Source organism: Stylophora pistillata, chromosome 4 (assembly GCF_964205215.1).
Source record: "Stylophora pistillata chromosome 4, jaStyPist1.2, whole genome shotgun sequence".
Taxonomy (NCBI): Eukaryota; Metazoa; Cnidaria; class Anthozoa; order Scleractinia; family Pocilloporidae; genus Stylophora; species Stylophora pistillata.
This window is the reverse complement of record NC_142522.1, coordinates 12,640,357-12,657,480: the sequence shown is the minus strand read 5'-3', so window position 1 is coordinate 12,657,480 and position 17,124 is coordinate 12,640,357. Positions and strand designations below refer to the sequence as shown.

The 17,124-nt window shown below is 40.0% G+C and overlaps 2 protein-coding genes across 6 annotated transcripts; both read right to left on the bottom strand.

The window, feature by feature from the left end:
* Window positions 1–1,629: 1,629 nt before the first annotated feature.
* Window positions 1,630–6,075, bottom strand: LOC111333939 (2-hydroxyacylsphingosine 1-beta-galactosyltransferase). 2 transcript variants are annotated; one of them, XM_088758132.1, is made up of 5 exons: window positions 5,773–6,075; window positions 3,721–4,285; window positions 3,135–3,341; window positions 2,464–2,752; window positions 1,630–2,351 (listed from the first exon to the last, which is right to left on the bottom strand). In XM_088758132.1, the coding sequence occupies exons 1-5, from the start codon at window positions 5,932–5,934 to the stop codon at window positions 2,069–2,071; spliced, it is 1,506 nt and encodes a 501-aa protein (XP_088614258.1). In that variant the 5' UTR covers window positions 5,935–6,075; the 3' UTR covers window positions 1,630–2,068. The 2 variants fall into 2 exon arrangements, with proteins under 2 accessions (XP_088614258.1, XP_088614259.1); XM_088758133.1 differs by lacking the exon at window positions 5,773–6,075 and adding an exon at window positions 5,270–5,419.
* A 1,168-nt stretch (window positions 6,076–7,243) lies between these two features.
* LOC111333911 (thrombospondin-1) lies at window positions 7,244–16,144 on the bottom strand. Of its 4 annotated transcripts, XM_022939557.2 has the most exons (8): window positions 16,037–16,144; window positions 15,511–15,546; window positions 14,479–14,644; window positions 11,956–12,141; window positions 10,642–10,800; window positions 9,828–10,001; window positions 9,013–9,192; window positions 7,244–8,295 (listed from the first exon to the last, which is right to left on the bottom strand). In XM_022939557.2, exons 3-8 carry the CDS (start codon window positions 14,543–14,545, stop codon window positions 8,141–8,143), a joined length of 921 nt encoding a protein of 306 aa, XP_022795292.1. In that variant the 5' UTR covers window positions 14,546–14,644; window positions 15,511–15,546; window positions 16,037–16,144; the 3' UTR covers window positions 7,244–8,140. The 4 variants fall into 4 exon arrangements, with proteins under 4 accessions (XP_022795292.1, XP_022795291.1, XP_088614260.1 ...); XM_022939556.2 differs by lacking the exons at window positions 15,511–15,546; window positions 16,037–16,144 and adding an exon at window positions 15,601–15,847; XM_088758134.1 differs by lacking the exon at window positions 16,037–16,144 and having other exon boundaries at window positions 15,511–15,664.
* Between the last annotated feature and the right edge of the window lie 980 nt (window positions 16,145–17,124).

Here is a 17,124-nt window from a genome sequence, read left to right as displayed (position 1 = left end):
TGTAATCTGGCTTACCTTGGATTGTTAAGAACAGTGTGTATTTTAAGTTACCAAGACTCTCCTCAGTTATTGACTCTTTGTACAAAATCTCCCCCATCCCGAAGTGTTTACGGCTACAGAGTTGTCAAACTGGTCTCCGAATAAAGGCACGCAAATCAAGGGGACTCCATGGTACGCAGCCTCCGACATTCCATTCATTCCAGCAGGACCAATAAACAAACGTGTCTGTGAATGACCGAGAATTTCGTTTTGTGGAAGCCAGGAAGACACCTTAATATAACGTTGTCACCAAGGTGGAAACTTTTTCCGCCTGCTTAAAGGAAGGAAAGCAAAACACTTTAAAAATCTCGTGCTTAAATCTGGTTCTATGGATGCACACGCTATTAAAAAAACTTAATATTCTGCAAGGAGCATTGTTCTCGTTAACCATATCGATGCCATAGTCTTTAGTCTTTTAACTAGAATGTAAAAGGATCGCTCTCTTAAGGCTAATAAGGACAGGGGAGTGTTAAGATAGCATCTCAAACAGTACTTGTCGTCGAATCCTAGCTTCTCACCAAAAACAAAGAGAAGTGAACTTTGGTTTAATAATCCACCTTGGAACGTGTACCATTAAATAACCAACAACAGCACCTACGAAGCTACAACAACACACCGACCAAACTCACGGCTAAGTAACCTTTATCAAGTTTCCAGACAACTCTCTATGGTAAACTTGAAAACAAAGCTGCCATTCTTTCAATCATCTGATCATCTATCTGGGACAGAATCGATCCGAACGAGACAAGTATGACACCCACGTCCCCAGACCCCAAAACAAGCTGTTGACGATCGTCTGGGAGGGGTTTGGAAGGACTTGAGAGCAGTGAACCAACCCGTTTGGAGAGAAAACGAGAGAATAAAGGGAGGGAAAAGTGGGGGAGGAAGTCAAAAGCAGAAAGAGTAACGATTGAATACTGGAATGAATGGATGAAACTCACTGGGTTTTTCAATTTCCATTGTCTTCCCCTCCCTTTCTCGCTCAAACACAGAGCCTGAAGTTGAATTTTGGATAAGCATTTGATTTTAGATTTCCATATTGACAACAAACTCGTGTGATATTCGCTCGGTAAAGGAGGCCTTGGATAATCAAGAGGACCCGATTAAACAAGGATAAAGTCAACCTTCCGGTAAGTCGCCTGGAGAGTTTTCTCTAATGCGATGTTGTGCTTGTGTTTCAGCGGTCCTATGTGACTAACACAACGTATGCAGAACTTTGCAGGCCTGATTGTTCTAACGGTCCTGTGCATGGTATGCTCTAGGCGCCCCAAACGAGACTAAAGGTGTGGGGGATGTACCGAAAGTAAACACAAAACTAGCTTCCATCTTCCTCGCTAAGAAAAAATTTTAAACAATCCCCTCCCCTCCACCCGTTAAAAAAAAAACAAAGGAAAAACCTGGATCCACCCTTACGTACTATATCTTTTCATAAATGAACTGAGGGATAACAAGTAACTACTTAAAACGCACTGGTGAAGGTTTCGCTTTCCACGGTAGGTGGTGCCTGCATATTCGCGTTAACATAAATGCAGGGACGAAGTGTTAAGATTATACTTATCTTTCCATCACTTAATTAAAGGGATCTGTTCATTTAGTCTAATTTTAAAGCTTTTAATTCAATGCACACATCACAACAAGCAAAGAGAATATGAAAACTGACAACACTTTCTGGATTTTAAGTTTCCAGAAACCTGCGGTAGTTGAAGGAAACGGAGCCTAAACCTTGACCCCCAAGATCTGATCGTTAAATCTCCACTATGGCTGCTTCACATTTCCTTGTAAATTAGTTGCGAGAATTTAGTGTTAGATCAAGAAAACAGCCTCCGCCTGATAAGTTTGAGTATTCTCATTACCTGTTTGCTGAATGAAGTATGAATATAATCGGGAGAAGTTACATGTTAATCACTTTTCGGAGTGAAACGGGTTAAGCAGGACCATATCTGCTCCTTGTTGTTGTTTGAGGGACAATAGCAATACACGATGATTAAGTCGCCTCAGTGTACTTCTGTAATAAAAAGATTGCAATATACTAGTTCGGCTTTTCTTTCATCGGCCTCTTGCTGAAGCAAAAACGATACAAACACCTGAGAACTAAGTAAACAGCAGCTACAACGATAATTGACAATAAAAGAAACAGAGCTAACACATCCAAAAGGTAAAGTTGATAAAATGGTAGATCCAGGCTTCGTGGTCTGAGGAACGACAAGTCGCCTAGAGCTTGCGCGTACTCCACCCAGTCAGCGGCTGCCTCTATCGCAGAACGCGGGAGCAGCTTGATAGACCTAGAAATTCTACCAGCATTGTCACGGTAACTAAAAAAAAAGGCAAAAAAACATCATTAGCTCTCTGCCACTTAATTTTTTTTACAACAGCATCAACAAATCTGCGATCGATGTTTCATAGCCATTGGGTAATCTGGCTTACCTTGGATTGTTTAGAACAGTTTGTATTAAGTTCCCAAGACTCTCCTCAGTTATTGACTCCTTGTACAAAAACTCCCCCATCCCGAAGTGCTTCACGGCCGCAGAGTTGTCAAACTGGTCTCCAAAGAAAGGCACACAAATCATGGGGACTCCATGGTAAGCAGCCTCCAACATTCCATTCATTCCAGCATGACCAATAAACAAACGTGTCTTTGGATGACCGAGAATGTCGTTCTGTGGAAGCCAGGAGGACACTTTGACGTTGTCACCAAGGTGCAAACTTTTGCCCTCTATTTCAAGGAAGGAAGCAAAACTTCAAAACTTTTGGGAAAGACAAAACAAAACCGCGTAGACGCGAGTGCTTAATCGGTTCTATGGATGCACACGCTAAAAAACTTGATATTGTGCATGGAGCCTTGTTATCGTCATTGCACTCGCATCGAGGCTAGAGTCCATAAAGTAAACAGTAGAAAGATTGCTGTCTAGAAGTCAATAATGACAGGGGAGTGTTAAGAAAGCATCTTAAACAGTTCTTGTAGTCGAATACTAGCTTCTCACAAACAACAAAGATAACTGAACTTTGGTGAAATAATCCTCCTTGGAATGTGTACAATTAAATAACCAACAACAGCACCAACAAAAAGACACCGACCAAACTCATAGCTAAGTTACCTGTATTAAGTTTCCAGACAACTCTCTGTGGTAAGCTGGAAAACACAGCTGCCATTCTTTCTATTGTCTGATCGTCTATCTGGGATAGAATCGATCCAAACGAGACAAGTATGACACCCTCGTCCCCAGACCCCATAACAAACTGCTGAAGATCATCTGGGAGGGGTTTGGCTGGACTTGAGAGCAGCGGACCAACCAGTTTAGTATCTGGAAATAAATAATAGAAAGGAACTATCAGTTACGCTTATTGACCTCTGGTTGCAACATTCCCTTCGAGAGAGGCCACCCGCCTAATACGTTTGAGGTCAACATGGAGGTTGCTTGACTAAAAGCATGACTCATTGTTTTGCTGTTTGGACGTAAAAAATAGATTTTTAGTTTTTTTTTCTAAGATCGCATGAAAAGAGAGGAAACGAGAAAATGGATGAGTGAGAAAAAGAGGGAAAGCAAGGAATGAAATTCAGTGAGTTTTTTAATTGCAACTTTCTTTGCCTTTCTTTCTTGCTAAAACGGAGAGCCTGAAGATAGATTTGGATAAGCATTCTATTTTAGATCATTTAGTCAACAACGAACGTGTGATTCTTACTCGGTAAGTGGAATCTTGGATAATCAAGAGGATCCGATTGAACAAGGATAAGGTCAACTTTCTGGTAAGTCTCGTGGAGAGTTTTCTCCGGTGTTATGTTGTATTTCTTCTTCAGCGGTCCGTAAACGTTATCTCTTAGCGAAGGAACCATCAGTTTATGAGACAAGTATAGCAGGGTATTCTTCACCCTCTGCAGAAAATTCATATGATCAGTGAATCCGGAGGTGAAGTGGGGTATGTAAGAAGGAAGTTGTGCAAAGTTTAACGGGAAAACCGAACCCGTACTGAGAGGACTCATCAAGACTGTAACATGAGGTAAAGAGAATTTATCGGCGACCAAATACGAGCACTGGAACGCTGCATCTCCAATAACAGCATCGGAGGATTTGACTTGTTTCATGACATCAGGGTTGCTGAGTATTGCATCACAGCTATAAGACCAACACTTTACCAAGTGATCTATCTTGGTTGGGTCAAGTTTTGTGAGGTCATCCGAGCACTTGAATGTTCGAACACGAGGGTCTTTCGCAGCGAACTTTTCACAGTCTCCCACAATTATCAACACCTTTTTGGGAAAAATACAGAAATAAAAGCAAGTGAGTTAGTTTTTTGAAACTCAAGTGAATCTTGTGTTAAATAATTCACCACTGACACCTTTTATAGAAATCGTATATTGAGCAGGTGAGTTATTGTGGCGTCGCTTTATACAGCCCGCTTTCGGGCGGTAGTTTTTGTTTTCAACGGTGCGAGAGTAAGCACGGCAAATATTTGGTCGCCATATTGAACGGGTTGAAGATTTGTAGAGCACTGCACCGGTATCGCAGAAGTCACATGTTCAAATCCTGTACGGGCCTGAATTTTTTTCAGGCCCTATTTTCACTACTGCTTAAGTAGATATACCTCATTAGTATATACTAAAACAGTGGATGGCGTTGAAGGCGCGCTTTCATTGGCTAGTCAAACTCCGAATATCCTTTGCTATTTACCTCCGAGCAACTCGGAAAAAAATGGCGTCCCGGTTTGCATCCGTGACAAGCGAAGAAATCACTCAAATTAATCTTTGGTGGAGTACATTATCTCACTGTTTTAGTATATACTAAAACAACTATTCACCTCAGTGTCGGTGGTTAGCGGTGGATATTTACCGAGCCTCGAAGCGGTGAGGTAAATATCCACCACTAACCACCGACACTGAGGTGAATAGTTGTTAATTAGACGTTTTGTTGTGTAGTATCGCTGAGTATTTTTACGAGTTGTGCCGTATTTTGACGAGCCCATAGGGCGAGTCAAAATACAAACAACGAGTAAAAATACTCAACGATACTATACAACAAAACGTTCAATAAGAGATATATTATCCAACACTTCAAATTGTTATTTCAGTGCGGGAGAATTTCGCGGATATTTCTGTGATATTTGTACTCGTCTCGCGCGTTATTTGTACTCTACGAAGCTCTGTTGGATAATAATGTTCATTACTGCGATGATCGCTTTGATATTCATTTCTTAACCCGCTGTTCACAAATACAATTTTCATGTCATTACAAACCATCATAATGATCAGCTCCCACTTGGCTGGTTAGCTCAGTTGGTTTACACTGCACTGGTATCGCAAAGGTTCAAATCCCTTACAGCCCTGAATTTTTTCAGGCCTTGTTTTCACTCCTGATTGAGTAGTATTCATTACTGTGTCGATCGCGTGATATTCTTTGTTTCTTATCATACAATCAAAGAAGAAGAAACAGCGTGACAGCTTTAATTAATCAAGCTTTGACTATCGAACCATCGCATTTAAATTGCTGATTTCGCTATCTTTTCTTTTGGCTTCGCGCCTAAAGGCTTGCAAGAAATTCAAATAAAATGATCCGAGATGAAACTTCAGTGTTTTCACTTGACGGGTGCGCAGTTTGGGAACCGTACGACAGCAATTTTCGATGATGATCGGTTCGAAAACTCCTACCCAGCGTAATAAAGCGGATTTCGAGCCACAAAATTTCCTTAACTCACAAGCTGTACTATATTCTGATCTGGATGAACCTTTTTCTACTTCACCTTATGACCTCTGCTTTCCAATTCTTTTCCTATCCTTGCAAGAACTAGGTAGTGACTCCTACCCACCATCGGAAACATCGTGAATTTTGCAGCAAAGCAACCCGTCTGAAGTACGAGCAAATATACTAAGCTGTAGGTGAGCAAGAGACTTATCAACCCCATAGTGGCGTATCAAATGCTGTTTTTGTATACAGTAGAATTTTACAACTTTAGTTGAAGTTGCTAGGGTTATAAATGTTGCGTGCGTGCTCCGGATAAAATTCACCTTATGTAAATAACGCTGTACAGCTCAGAGTTGTGTAATCCATGCAAATTGCGTTACATTAATTATGCGAAGCCAGAGACGCATAAATCTTCATAGTTGAAATATTACGAGTGTCGTGACAGAGGGACAATTTTCGAATAAATTCAGCCACCTGTGTGAATCAAACCTTTGTCCACCAAATTCTAGTTGAGTACCACTAGCAATCGCTGGGAGCAAGAAACCTTTTGCTAAGCACTTGAAAAAGTCTGAAAAAAAAATGTATGTCAAATGTAGGTTGACGTCTGCATCTCAGGCAGCCAGCACGATCGCTCAAATCTTCCTTAAAGAGATTATATAGGGAGTGAAAGAAATAATTAAAAATGCAAACTACAATTCAGCGTCTTGTGGGTGAACTTAGATACCAGTGCAATTTAAGCTAAATTGCATGATCTCCCCTTCAAAAGAAGGAAGGTTGAAACTTCATCCACACCTACATGACACATGACAGTGCACGTACCCGCCTTCAAGTAACTTCGTTCGCCAAAATTCTTTCGAAAAGCAAACATTCCTTATCTTGGTATCCCTCATGTCAAATTATTTGAGTCAGAAAGCAGTTTCTTCCGGGTGAGACAAAATTGTTACACTCCCTGTTCTTCAGTGTGTTTATTTCCTGCTCCTTTCAAGTCCTGAGATCGTTTTTTCAGTCGAGCGATGAAAACCGCCTTTGAAACATTTGATTCTACATAAATGGTAAAATTTTTAATAGAACTGAAGACTTAAGAAGCAAAACCGATCCTATTAAGGGCCGTTAGCTTAAAAAAACCAGCGAACAAGCAAAAAAACCAAACAAAACAAAACAAAAAACCAAAACAAAAACAACAACAACAACAACAACAACAACAAAAACACACACACACACACACACACAATAAAACAATTAAAGTCTACTTTGTGGTGCTATCCTAACTGTCCTTGTTCTCCTTTCTGTCTAATCCTCCTTTTCCAAATTTTGACAGAAGAAGCTGATTCTTTCGGGTCCAGTCCGTCCTCGGAAAAACATTTGCCCCTCTGTACCGATCTACGACTTTCCCCTATCTAGTGATCAGTGATATTGTGTTGGGGGAGGGAGAGAGGGGAACAGTAGTCTCAGATAGACGCTCAGAATACGGCCAGACGAAAAAAAGATTAACTGTTCACGATTATGTAAAACTGGTAACTAGACAGAAATGGTGGCTAATTTGCCTGAAAATATTTTATTTCTTCAAGCTTCAAGAAGGCAGTCTGCCATTTAAGGAACATCTCTACAACGCTTTGAAATTAATCAGTAGGAAATTAATCAGTAGGAACATGATCATACGAGAGAGACTCGTGCAAACCTATAAAAATAATTCAGTGAACCATTTCTCAAGCTTCATCAGAAATTGTAAACGAGCTCAAGATTTTGTGTCAAATATTCTAGTCACTCTTCATATTCTGAAGACAAATAAACTCTTTCCTTATTGGAGAACCTAAGCTAAATATCGTCATTTTTCTAACGAAATCGAGCTTTACAGTCTGAGATTAAATCTTAGATTTCTTCTGTTACATTTCTTTGGATATGTCGCATAAGAAGTTGCTGTTGCTCAATCAGTTTTAACAGAAAACGATCAAATTACCAACGTTTTGAAGGGTAAAGTAGAGTTTATCGAGGAATTTGTACCATTCATTTCCTTCAACACGACAAAACTTGTTCACAAAATCTCAGGCTTGGGTAAAAAGTTGACACATTTTGAAAATATGAAAATTTTGATCGCTGTTACATGGATGGTAATTTTTTTAGCCATGGTGTTTACATATCTTCTAGACAAAATATAACTTAAGAAACCAAAATATTCTCTAAGTTTCAGCTCTGGGGCTAATACATTACTTCAAACCTTTATGCCATTGGTTGACAAATTTTCAAGGGGAAAAAAGTCTCAAATGACCCTTTGCTACCTATGTAACGGATCGTCACTGACAACCCCCCATATGATTTTTAAAAAAGAAAATTTCTCACTATAGAACGATAAGAAAAGAAACGATCGCTAAAATGTTCCATGAAGAAATTCTTATGGACTTTTACAGCGTAAAGATAATATCTGTCACTCATAAGTCCTCATCGTCGCTCCAGGCCCTCTTTTTCCTCCCGGTTACCCACCCATCGTTTGGCTCAGACCCAGACCCAGACCCAGACCCAGACCCGCCGGATGCTGATCCATAACCACTTTCCCAGCCATCTCCTGAACCAGAGCCTGAGGATACTGTAAAACATAAACACAAAGTCTGAGAAATGAAGAGGCGAGGGCCTGTGAGAACAAACAACAACAACATTGCAAAAAATATTCTATGTCGCTGGTTCAATGGCGAGAAGGGAGCGGCCATTGTTCATCGCCGTCGGAAGCAGGGGGAAGGGGGGGGGGACGGAGATCAAAGGATTTTGGTTGTGTCGCAATAAAGATTACCTTTTCCCCTCATAATGCTTTCTCTGTAGTGTTTTAATAATCCCCCTCTAATCCTCCTCCTCCCCTCCCCCCCCCCCAAAAAAAAATATCTGAAGAAAGAGGGCTACGACTCGAGGTCTCAATCACACTCTCCTTCGATGGCGACGAGCCTCACCGACTGTATTAAGTATAAAAAGAGTGGTGATATGCGGTACAGAAATAAAAAAAATTGAGATCTAGCTGAGAGGAAAGGGGGGGGAATCTATTTCTAATTGAAGAGCATTGTGCAGTGTTCAATACGACGATATCTACAAAGTTATAAAAAGAGAGCCGTAAGCCAACCAAAGCAATGCACTGCTTAAAAAAATTTAATTAAAAAAAAAAAAACAAAGCAATTCAAACCGGTCCAAACATCACAAAATAAACAAACAGAAAAAGGAAAGAAAAGTTGCAGTCAATCGGTTAAACATTTCAAAACAAACCGAGGAGAGTTCACTATGGACTCAAAATTTTTTATAATGCAATTTTTAGACAAACCTTCAACAGGGCACCTTTGTTCCCTGCAGTGTTTTTCTTCAATTCTTTCACTTTCATCACAGTGTTTGCCACCAAACTGAGGCATTGGTGAGTCACACTTCCGCTCGCGTTGTCTTGTTCCAATTCCACACGTCAAGCTACATCCTGACCAGTTGCTCCAATCGCCCCAGCCCCCGTCAACTTAAAACATCATCAATACAATTGTTTTAGATCTTAAATTTCCCTACTGATTCGCTGGTCTTCGAGCTTAGTTCACGTTCCTTGGCCCTCGACACTACTCCGGCAATACCCTCGCAGCATCTTAGACTCGCGTGATTATTTATTTTAATCTTTTAATGTCATTTTTAAAATGTAGTCGATACAGATTTTAAACTCAGTATCTGTAATTATACGCCCCTTTAATTGCAGAAATCAGCTCAACTGACAGAACAAGCGCGTTTTGCTTAATACTTAGTATCATTCTTTAAGCGTGGACTGTTGCCCATTTTTTTTTACTGTAATTTAACCCTCATATACCCAAAACCGCTTGCTTGTTCTCAGCAGTTAACGAAACTCCATCTCAAATTTAGTATCTGTAGCCTTACGCCCCTTAATTGATTGCAGGAATCAGCTTAGCTGACAGAGCAAGCGTGCTTTACTTACCTACTATCATTTCTTAGGCGTAGACCGTTACCTTTTTTTTTATTTATTTATTTATTTATTTTACTGCAATTTAACCTTAATATACCTCATGTCTCTGATCTATCGCCTAAAACCATTTGTTTGTTCTCAGCATTTGAAGAAACTCCATTTCAAAAGAAATCTTGTACACTCACTTGGGCATTTCTTCCGATCCATGCAAGATCTTCCATCTTCCAGTTTCCCCTGACAATCTTTGCCATTAAACTGTGGAGGAGGATTGGTACAGGTCCTAGTTCGTGTTTGGGTGCCATTCCCGCATGTCACCGAGCACCTTGTCCAGTTACCCCAATCAGACCAACCTCCATCGACTAAGGACGAAAAATAAAAGGAAGGAAACCTGTGAACTCTCTTAAAAATCATTGCAGCGAGTTAAGGTGAGTCCTCAGAAAAGAAAGTTATCGAACAAATATTTTTAAACTTTCCTTAAATATTCCATACTAATGTCTGTTTCATAAAAAAAACAACAATAAAAAAGACATGTCTTCGTGCTTGTTTAAGAGATAATTTGTGAGAAAATGACAAAAACTTAAACGGCATCGACTCAAAACGTTCCTCGAGTCGTTGCTTTCAAGGTTATAATTTGCATCATTGAGTAATGGGCTTCGTGCACACTTTTAGCAATATCTTTTATTCCCTTCAATGAATTTTTTTTTATTTCTCCCATTTAAAGGGATAATTTGTACACCATGAGCCAAACTCGTTCCCAGGGTCTCTTATCTTCCCTCCTAGCTCCTCTTCTCTCGCCCCAGGGGGCTGGAAGATAAGTGTATCTGTCTGTCTGTCTGGTTCAGTCTGTCTATCTGGCTGTTTGAACCTAAGTGTGCTTGTCAACACCACCTCACACATTCACAAAGGGTGACATTTTTAAGCTACCATCACAAATTAATCATCGAACAAAAAGTGACAAAACTCTGATATGAACCCTCCCACCCCTCCCCCGATACATACTTGGACATGGTGGTGTACCACAGCGTTTTAATTTCTCTCCTCGTCCCCGGCATTTTGGCTTTCCATTAGAGATACATTGTCTTTTACTGACTTGAAATGAAGGACCACACGTCGCATTGCAATTACTCCACGCACTCCATGGACCCCAGTAACTTGTTACTATGAAAACAAAAATATTTTAGACAATTTAAATTCACTCTCTCCGCCCGGGTGCTCATTTAAAATTTCGACTCCAAGGAAAGGCGCATATTTATGACCTGTACTGATTCTGGTCTTAAAGTGTTCTTAAAGCACCATTAAGGTCATCCAACACTTTGACCTCTCTGTTACGTCAAACGCCGTCATTTAACGCTTTATTTTTGTTCTTTACATCTCTTCGTTACCACGTGGGCTGAGAAAAATCCATATTAATGAACGTATTGTACTGCAAGGTCCATTAAAATTAAACCTGTTTTTGAAAAAGTCTCCTGTTATTTATCGCAAATTGTTGTTTAACTTTAAATGTGTGTCAAATCAAATTATAACATAACCAAAGTAAAGCACGCGCTCTAATTGGTCAATTCAGCGTCCACCATTTGCCCATGGGTATAAACTGCTGACGTGAGCAACTACAAAGACTAGTTTTCCGCGCACGCTTGTTTTTTTCTGGTCACGTAAGATTTGTTAAATAAAAGAATACTCTTTTGCTGCAATGTATCAATATTATGTTATAAAACAAATGGTAAACGCCACAGTGTACTCCATTAAGTTATGGATGCACTTGGGAGGTTTGCTAAGCACCCAAGAAGCTAGAGTCGCGCTCGGCTATCGCCTCGCGCGACTCGTACGCTTCTTCCGTGCTTAGAAACCTTCCACGTGCATCCATAACTCAATAGTGTACGCTGTGGTGTTTACCATTTGTTAAATGTTATGTTATAAAACAAACAATAAACGCCACAATGTACACTATAGAGTTATGAATGCACTTGGGAGGTTTGCTAAACACTCAAGAAGCTAGAGTCGCTCTCGGCTATCGCCTCACGCGACTCTTACGCTTTTCTCGTGCTTAGCAACCTCCCGCGTGCATCCATAACTCAATAGTGTACGCTGTGGTGTTTACCATTTGTTAAATGTGCTGACAACAAAAAAGGCTGAAAAACAATTTCGATTTGAATCGTTTTGAGTACGACGTGCGTCAGATGAAGCAGGCTGTTCCGCGTGAAAACAAAGCGTCTCACAAACTCCTAACAGACGCAGTAAATATATGATAAGTATCACCACCTCGATTAACTCGGCTCCAGTCGCAAATATAGTTTTCCAACAGGGGCAAATTACCTCTATTAGAAGTCTTACAAGGCTCACAGCTTTGCCTGCCTTTTCTTTTAGAGCTCCACCCTGCGCCACCATTTGAACAACAATCGACTTTCTGTTGCTTGAATACTTTCGCTTTTCCCTTGCATTCTCCAGTTTTTTTAACGTACTTCTTGTAACAAAATCCTTGCCCGGCAGCACGTCTTGCTTCTGCAAAAAGGAGAAGTGATAACATTTAAAGCGATTACAGGTAGGCTCGAGATAAACCGACACTTAGCATCAAGTGTTAGGCTGGGGGTGGAGTCGGGGCAAATAATATTTATTAAAGCTTCTTTTTCAGAAGATAATAAACTCAAGTGTCATATGACATCTATTCCGCCCTACAGAGCGGTCGTCTTCGAGGTATTTAACGAAGAAGCGAGAGTAGAGAAAGAGTACCTGGTCGTTATTTATTGAGCAGCCATACTTAATCTAAACACGAAGAAAGCCAGGGGGCTTGGGAAGGAGAGCCAAGAAACCTTCCTCCTCCCCTCAAGTCCTTCTTTGGCATATTATCCATCATCTCTCCCCTCCCTCAAAAAAAATTTATTTGTCTCCAAAGACTGCCAAGCACTAATGCCAGAAATATAAGTCTGTACAGCCACTTAATGTTTCTCAATCTGAATAAGTTTTAATCAAATGGGTAAGGAAAATCATACAAAGGTCAAGTCCGTAGTTTCTCCTTAAAATTATGTTAAACGAAAAAAAAACTTAAAAGCTGCATCATTTTTGTAAGACGGACTGTTGTTAGCCACAATGTTACCTTTTCAGAGTTTCTGTAAATTTTCAAGAACTCAGTTTTTTTATGTTTAAACTACATTCTGAATTTCTTTCTTCTCCGAAATCAGGCGACTGTACGTATTCTAAGCAAAAGGAATGTGCAATTTGATACAAGAAAAAGAAGTAAAAACTCCAGTTCTGTTTTTGCTGAAGCGTGCTTCTGGTGTTAAGTTACTACAAGTTCCTCCTTACACGGCAGCAGGCCGGTTGTATCCCTGCCCTAGTTATTATGTTTACTTAATCAACAATGGCAGGATAGAAGATAGGAGACGTTCGATATTTCTGGCACGAAACGTTGAAACTAAAGACTTATTTACAATAGACGCTTCGCTTTTTAATCGGTCCAGAAATTGATTTAAAAATTTTCAACGCAGACATTATTTTTGGTGACGTAGTCGAGGGAGGTATGTCACGTGGCATTTTGAAGTCCAAGAGAATTGGCCACAAATAGAATAAAACCTTCATCTTGACACACTACTTGGTTACTGTAGAAGAACAGCAACGAAGTAGACTAAATCAAAGATAAAAATAACGATTGCAAAGACGAAATACGTTAATCCCTAAATCCTTAAGATGGACAAACCACGGCATTGTCACTTAGAGGTCGAGACCCCAATTCCTGTGTGTAAATCGCCCCGGCTTATTCGATGGCTATATATTTTTTATGCGATACGCAGTTGCTCTCCTTCTATTTATCCGATTTGGTAGTCGATGACGAATAGTTACATGCACAGCGCGTTAAGATAAGCCAAAGTATGCTTTGTGTTCTCCGGTAAGAATATGCAGTATTTATTACGATCATGAGGCAAAGCAGGCCTCCAAAAACTTTCTTTTTTTTTAGCTACGGAATACCTCAATTAAATATATTAACTGATGACTTTAAAATCTGGAAAAAGGACCCAATCCTTGTTAGGCACTGATCCCTGATTATTGAAAAATTACCAGTTTAGGATTTCAAGTTTTTTTCTGGAACTTTGCCGGTTGCTTGGGATGAATTTGATACCAGTGGTTCTTTCTGGCAGACTAATACAGTTGGCAGGCGGCCCTAAATCAGTCCATTTGTGGAACTGAATACTCTGGTATAATCGTTTAAGTTGCAGATCATCCTTTCTCCCTTTCGAGAAGTTTGTTCCATATGCGTGGATGACCGAACGAGCTAGATTTATCTGTTTAGTGAAAAACGTTTGTTGCTCGAGGAGAACTCTGTGCTCATGGAGAGAAAACGGAATATAAAACTTACTGCGCATGGGGAGGGGGGAGTGTATTTGAGCTTTATCTTGATATGGGAGAGTGGGTGAGTGTTTTGAAATAAAAACAGTGTACCGTCCATTTTAGGACGAAAAGAAACCTTAGGGACCACAAGCCCTATTAACGACTAATAGATTTGATGTGATAATAGGAAACCAATTACAATGCTAAGAATTGGGAGCAAAGAAAAGGCGTCAGAATGTTACGACAGAACGAGAGGCTGGTAAAAGCAGTGTTTATGCTTAGATTAGCCTCCAGAACCGGTGTTATTTTTGCGTTTTTCAGGCGAACGGAGGAAAGTAAGAGGCGAACGTGAAGTGCAAGTCACGCACAGATGCGAGGATGAATTTTCACCCTAAACTGTTCGCTGGATAAGGTCATTGGGTAGAACGTCTGATACAGGACTGTCGTCCGAACCCCCCGGAAAATATCTTGCCCGTGGCGAACCTTGATTTATTAATTATCTTTTAAGTTACATACCTGCAATTTGGAGAAAGAAGCCGATACTCAGAACTAACACGGTCACCAAAACTATCCGCTTGAACATTTTTAAGATACCTTTGTCTCTTGTGGTAGAAATGTTCTTTTGAGGTGTTATAGGCGAGCTTCAAACAGTTGCAAGGGAGATGAATCGAGCGAACCAAATCTGCAACAAATTTAATCAAATGTTGACCCTTAGAATATTACACGGTGTTGAAATATAACTAATGAAATTTACAGCTTGATAATGCGATGATAAGAACCTTTATCGGTTCAATTGAATCGACAAATTGATATAACTGCAGTGAATTGTTTAGGCCTTTGGCAAGTTGAACTTCGATTGTAAGTGTTTCCTTTCTTTTCTTTCGTAGTTCGAACTACGGAAGGAAAAAAATCTGTAATTCTTGCAAAACTTAAGGAATGGTCTCGGGAGCAGGGAAAACCTTGGTCCTATGCTTTTTTCATTGCCTTCGACTTTGATATCGGGCAACTGTAAAAGCAGGAAAATTTAAATTGGATGTAGAGGAAAGTATGGCTCAAGTTCTGATCTTGCTGAAAGCACGTTCTTGTCCTTAGTTCCTCTTTGCCATACAGGAACTTCAGTGCCTGTTAACGTAACTTACTATGTTTACTGAACCATGAATGGCACTGAGAAGAAGGGCACGATCTGAATACGCGCGAAAGAATCGATCAAGACGCTAGTTGGAATGCCTTTCTCCCTATTAGCAGATTTGACTTTCTGACGTATCTTTTCACTGTAGCAAAGCAAAAGATCAATAGAACGCATCATTAAGTGAAATATGTGTGCGTTAAAGAGGATGACAAATTGCTAATTTTTTTCGCGTGCGCCAGTGTTGACAAAGTTAAAACAAGAGATGGTGATCTTTTATGAAGCCATAAATAACTTACCCAGTCATTGCTGATAATCGTTGAAACTGGTATTTGGCGCGCGGCGAAAACGCGAAACAGACTTAGAAACGATGCAGTTAGACAACAATTACATGCTTATCGACCGCATGGGAAATAACTGACCTGAAATGACGGGTGGGTGCACCGGGTACTTGTTAGCTAAATCGAACACAAGCTGTTAGAATATTCATAAGAAAAGCATTGACTACTTACTAAATTTTCCACTGTGAGAGCGTTTTAGTCATAACAGATTTTCCCCAACAACTGAGACTTCTTCGATCCCTCGAAAGACTCATAGAGTGTGTGACGTCATTCTAATATCACGTCCCGCTGTGCTTAAGCGTGCGAAGGGTCGAAATTTACATCCAATTGGACAAAGCTAAGGTCAGAAGCATGCAAGGAAGTTCATTCCACCGTTTCCTATCCATCATGTCAATAACTAGGTAGAACCTACGCTTCAGCCAATTCGGTATAAAATAAACCGAACGCTGCTGAAACAGAAGCGGAGCAATTCCTCATGCAGATATTTTGATCACGTCTCTCAAGGGCCACGCGCGCTCATTGGTCGATGCCAGATTGTTAATTAGTTTATTTAGAGCGATAACAGGTTCATTTCGAAGTAATTCTAAAAATATCGATGAATACAGACCTCAGTGCTGACGAATAAGTCGAGAAGTACTTCTACTTGTCAGTTCAGTTGTCAGACGGACTCTAAAGACGCTTGCATTGCCGCTCAAAGCTCGATACAAAAAGAAACATTTCACTCATGTCAGTGGCTTTAAAAATTTCAACCTTCAGGCAATTCACCACAGGATAAAGCATGTACTGAAGAATGTTTAATAATCAAATTTCTATTGTTTAAATACAGTGACCAAGTGTCAACTTCCTTCGGTTTGAGCTATCAATCAAATATGACCTTTAAATCGTTCATCGCTATATTGCTGAAGGTTTCTCTTTCAGTTTTCCCTTGGCGAACTCAGCGAAGACTAAAGGAAGAGAAATGGGTTAAATTTTATTGACAAAAGGTCACAATAGGACAATCTTCTCCAATTAAAGTACTCATTTCAAGGTGTTACTTTACTTTGGGTTAATTGGATCAAATTGTTAGAGGCTGAATTCCGAGTAAAATAAAATTTCTTCAATTCTTTTGAGGTACGTGCGATAATCTGCTTCACTCATCAACTACAACAAATTGTTCTGATAAATTTTCATGGAAATCTTTCAAAACACACTTCAGTCGATAATGTAGACAATACTCGCACAAACAATCACCAGACTCCTTTGTCGGAAATAACAAAGAAGCTTTCAAAAGGATTTGTACACAGTAGTGCGGGGTATGCAGTAAAACCTGTATGTCAAGCAGACACTAGCCCCTGTTAAACCTGCGCAGTTGTGCAATGGATATCTCTACCAAGCGGACCCAAAATTCAATAAAATTAGACTGATTTGTTCCATGAAACCTATTTTGAGCGGAGGACGTTAAGAAAGATATTCAACTGAGTTTCATTTCATCCGATTTCCAGTTTAAATTAACATATCGTCTTTACCTTTAAAACGTTTATTCGGAGAAATGAGCTGGTGGTATGCCAATCAAAGGGAACGATTCTAAAGGTTGCCGATTATTTGCTCGGCTCTTTGTGGGTTTTGACAATTAACTATAAATAACTTTCTGGAACCGGTTAAGAACGGACTGAATACCAAGAGTTCAATTTGTGTTCTCTATGAGCATGTATCACT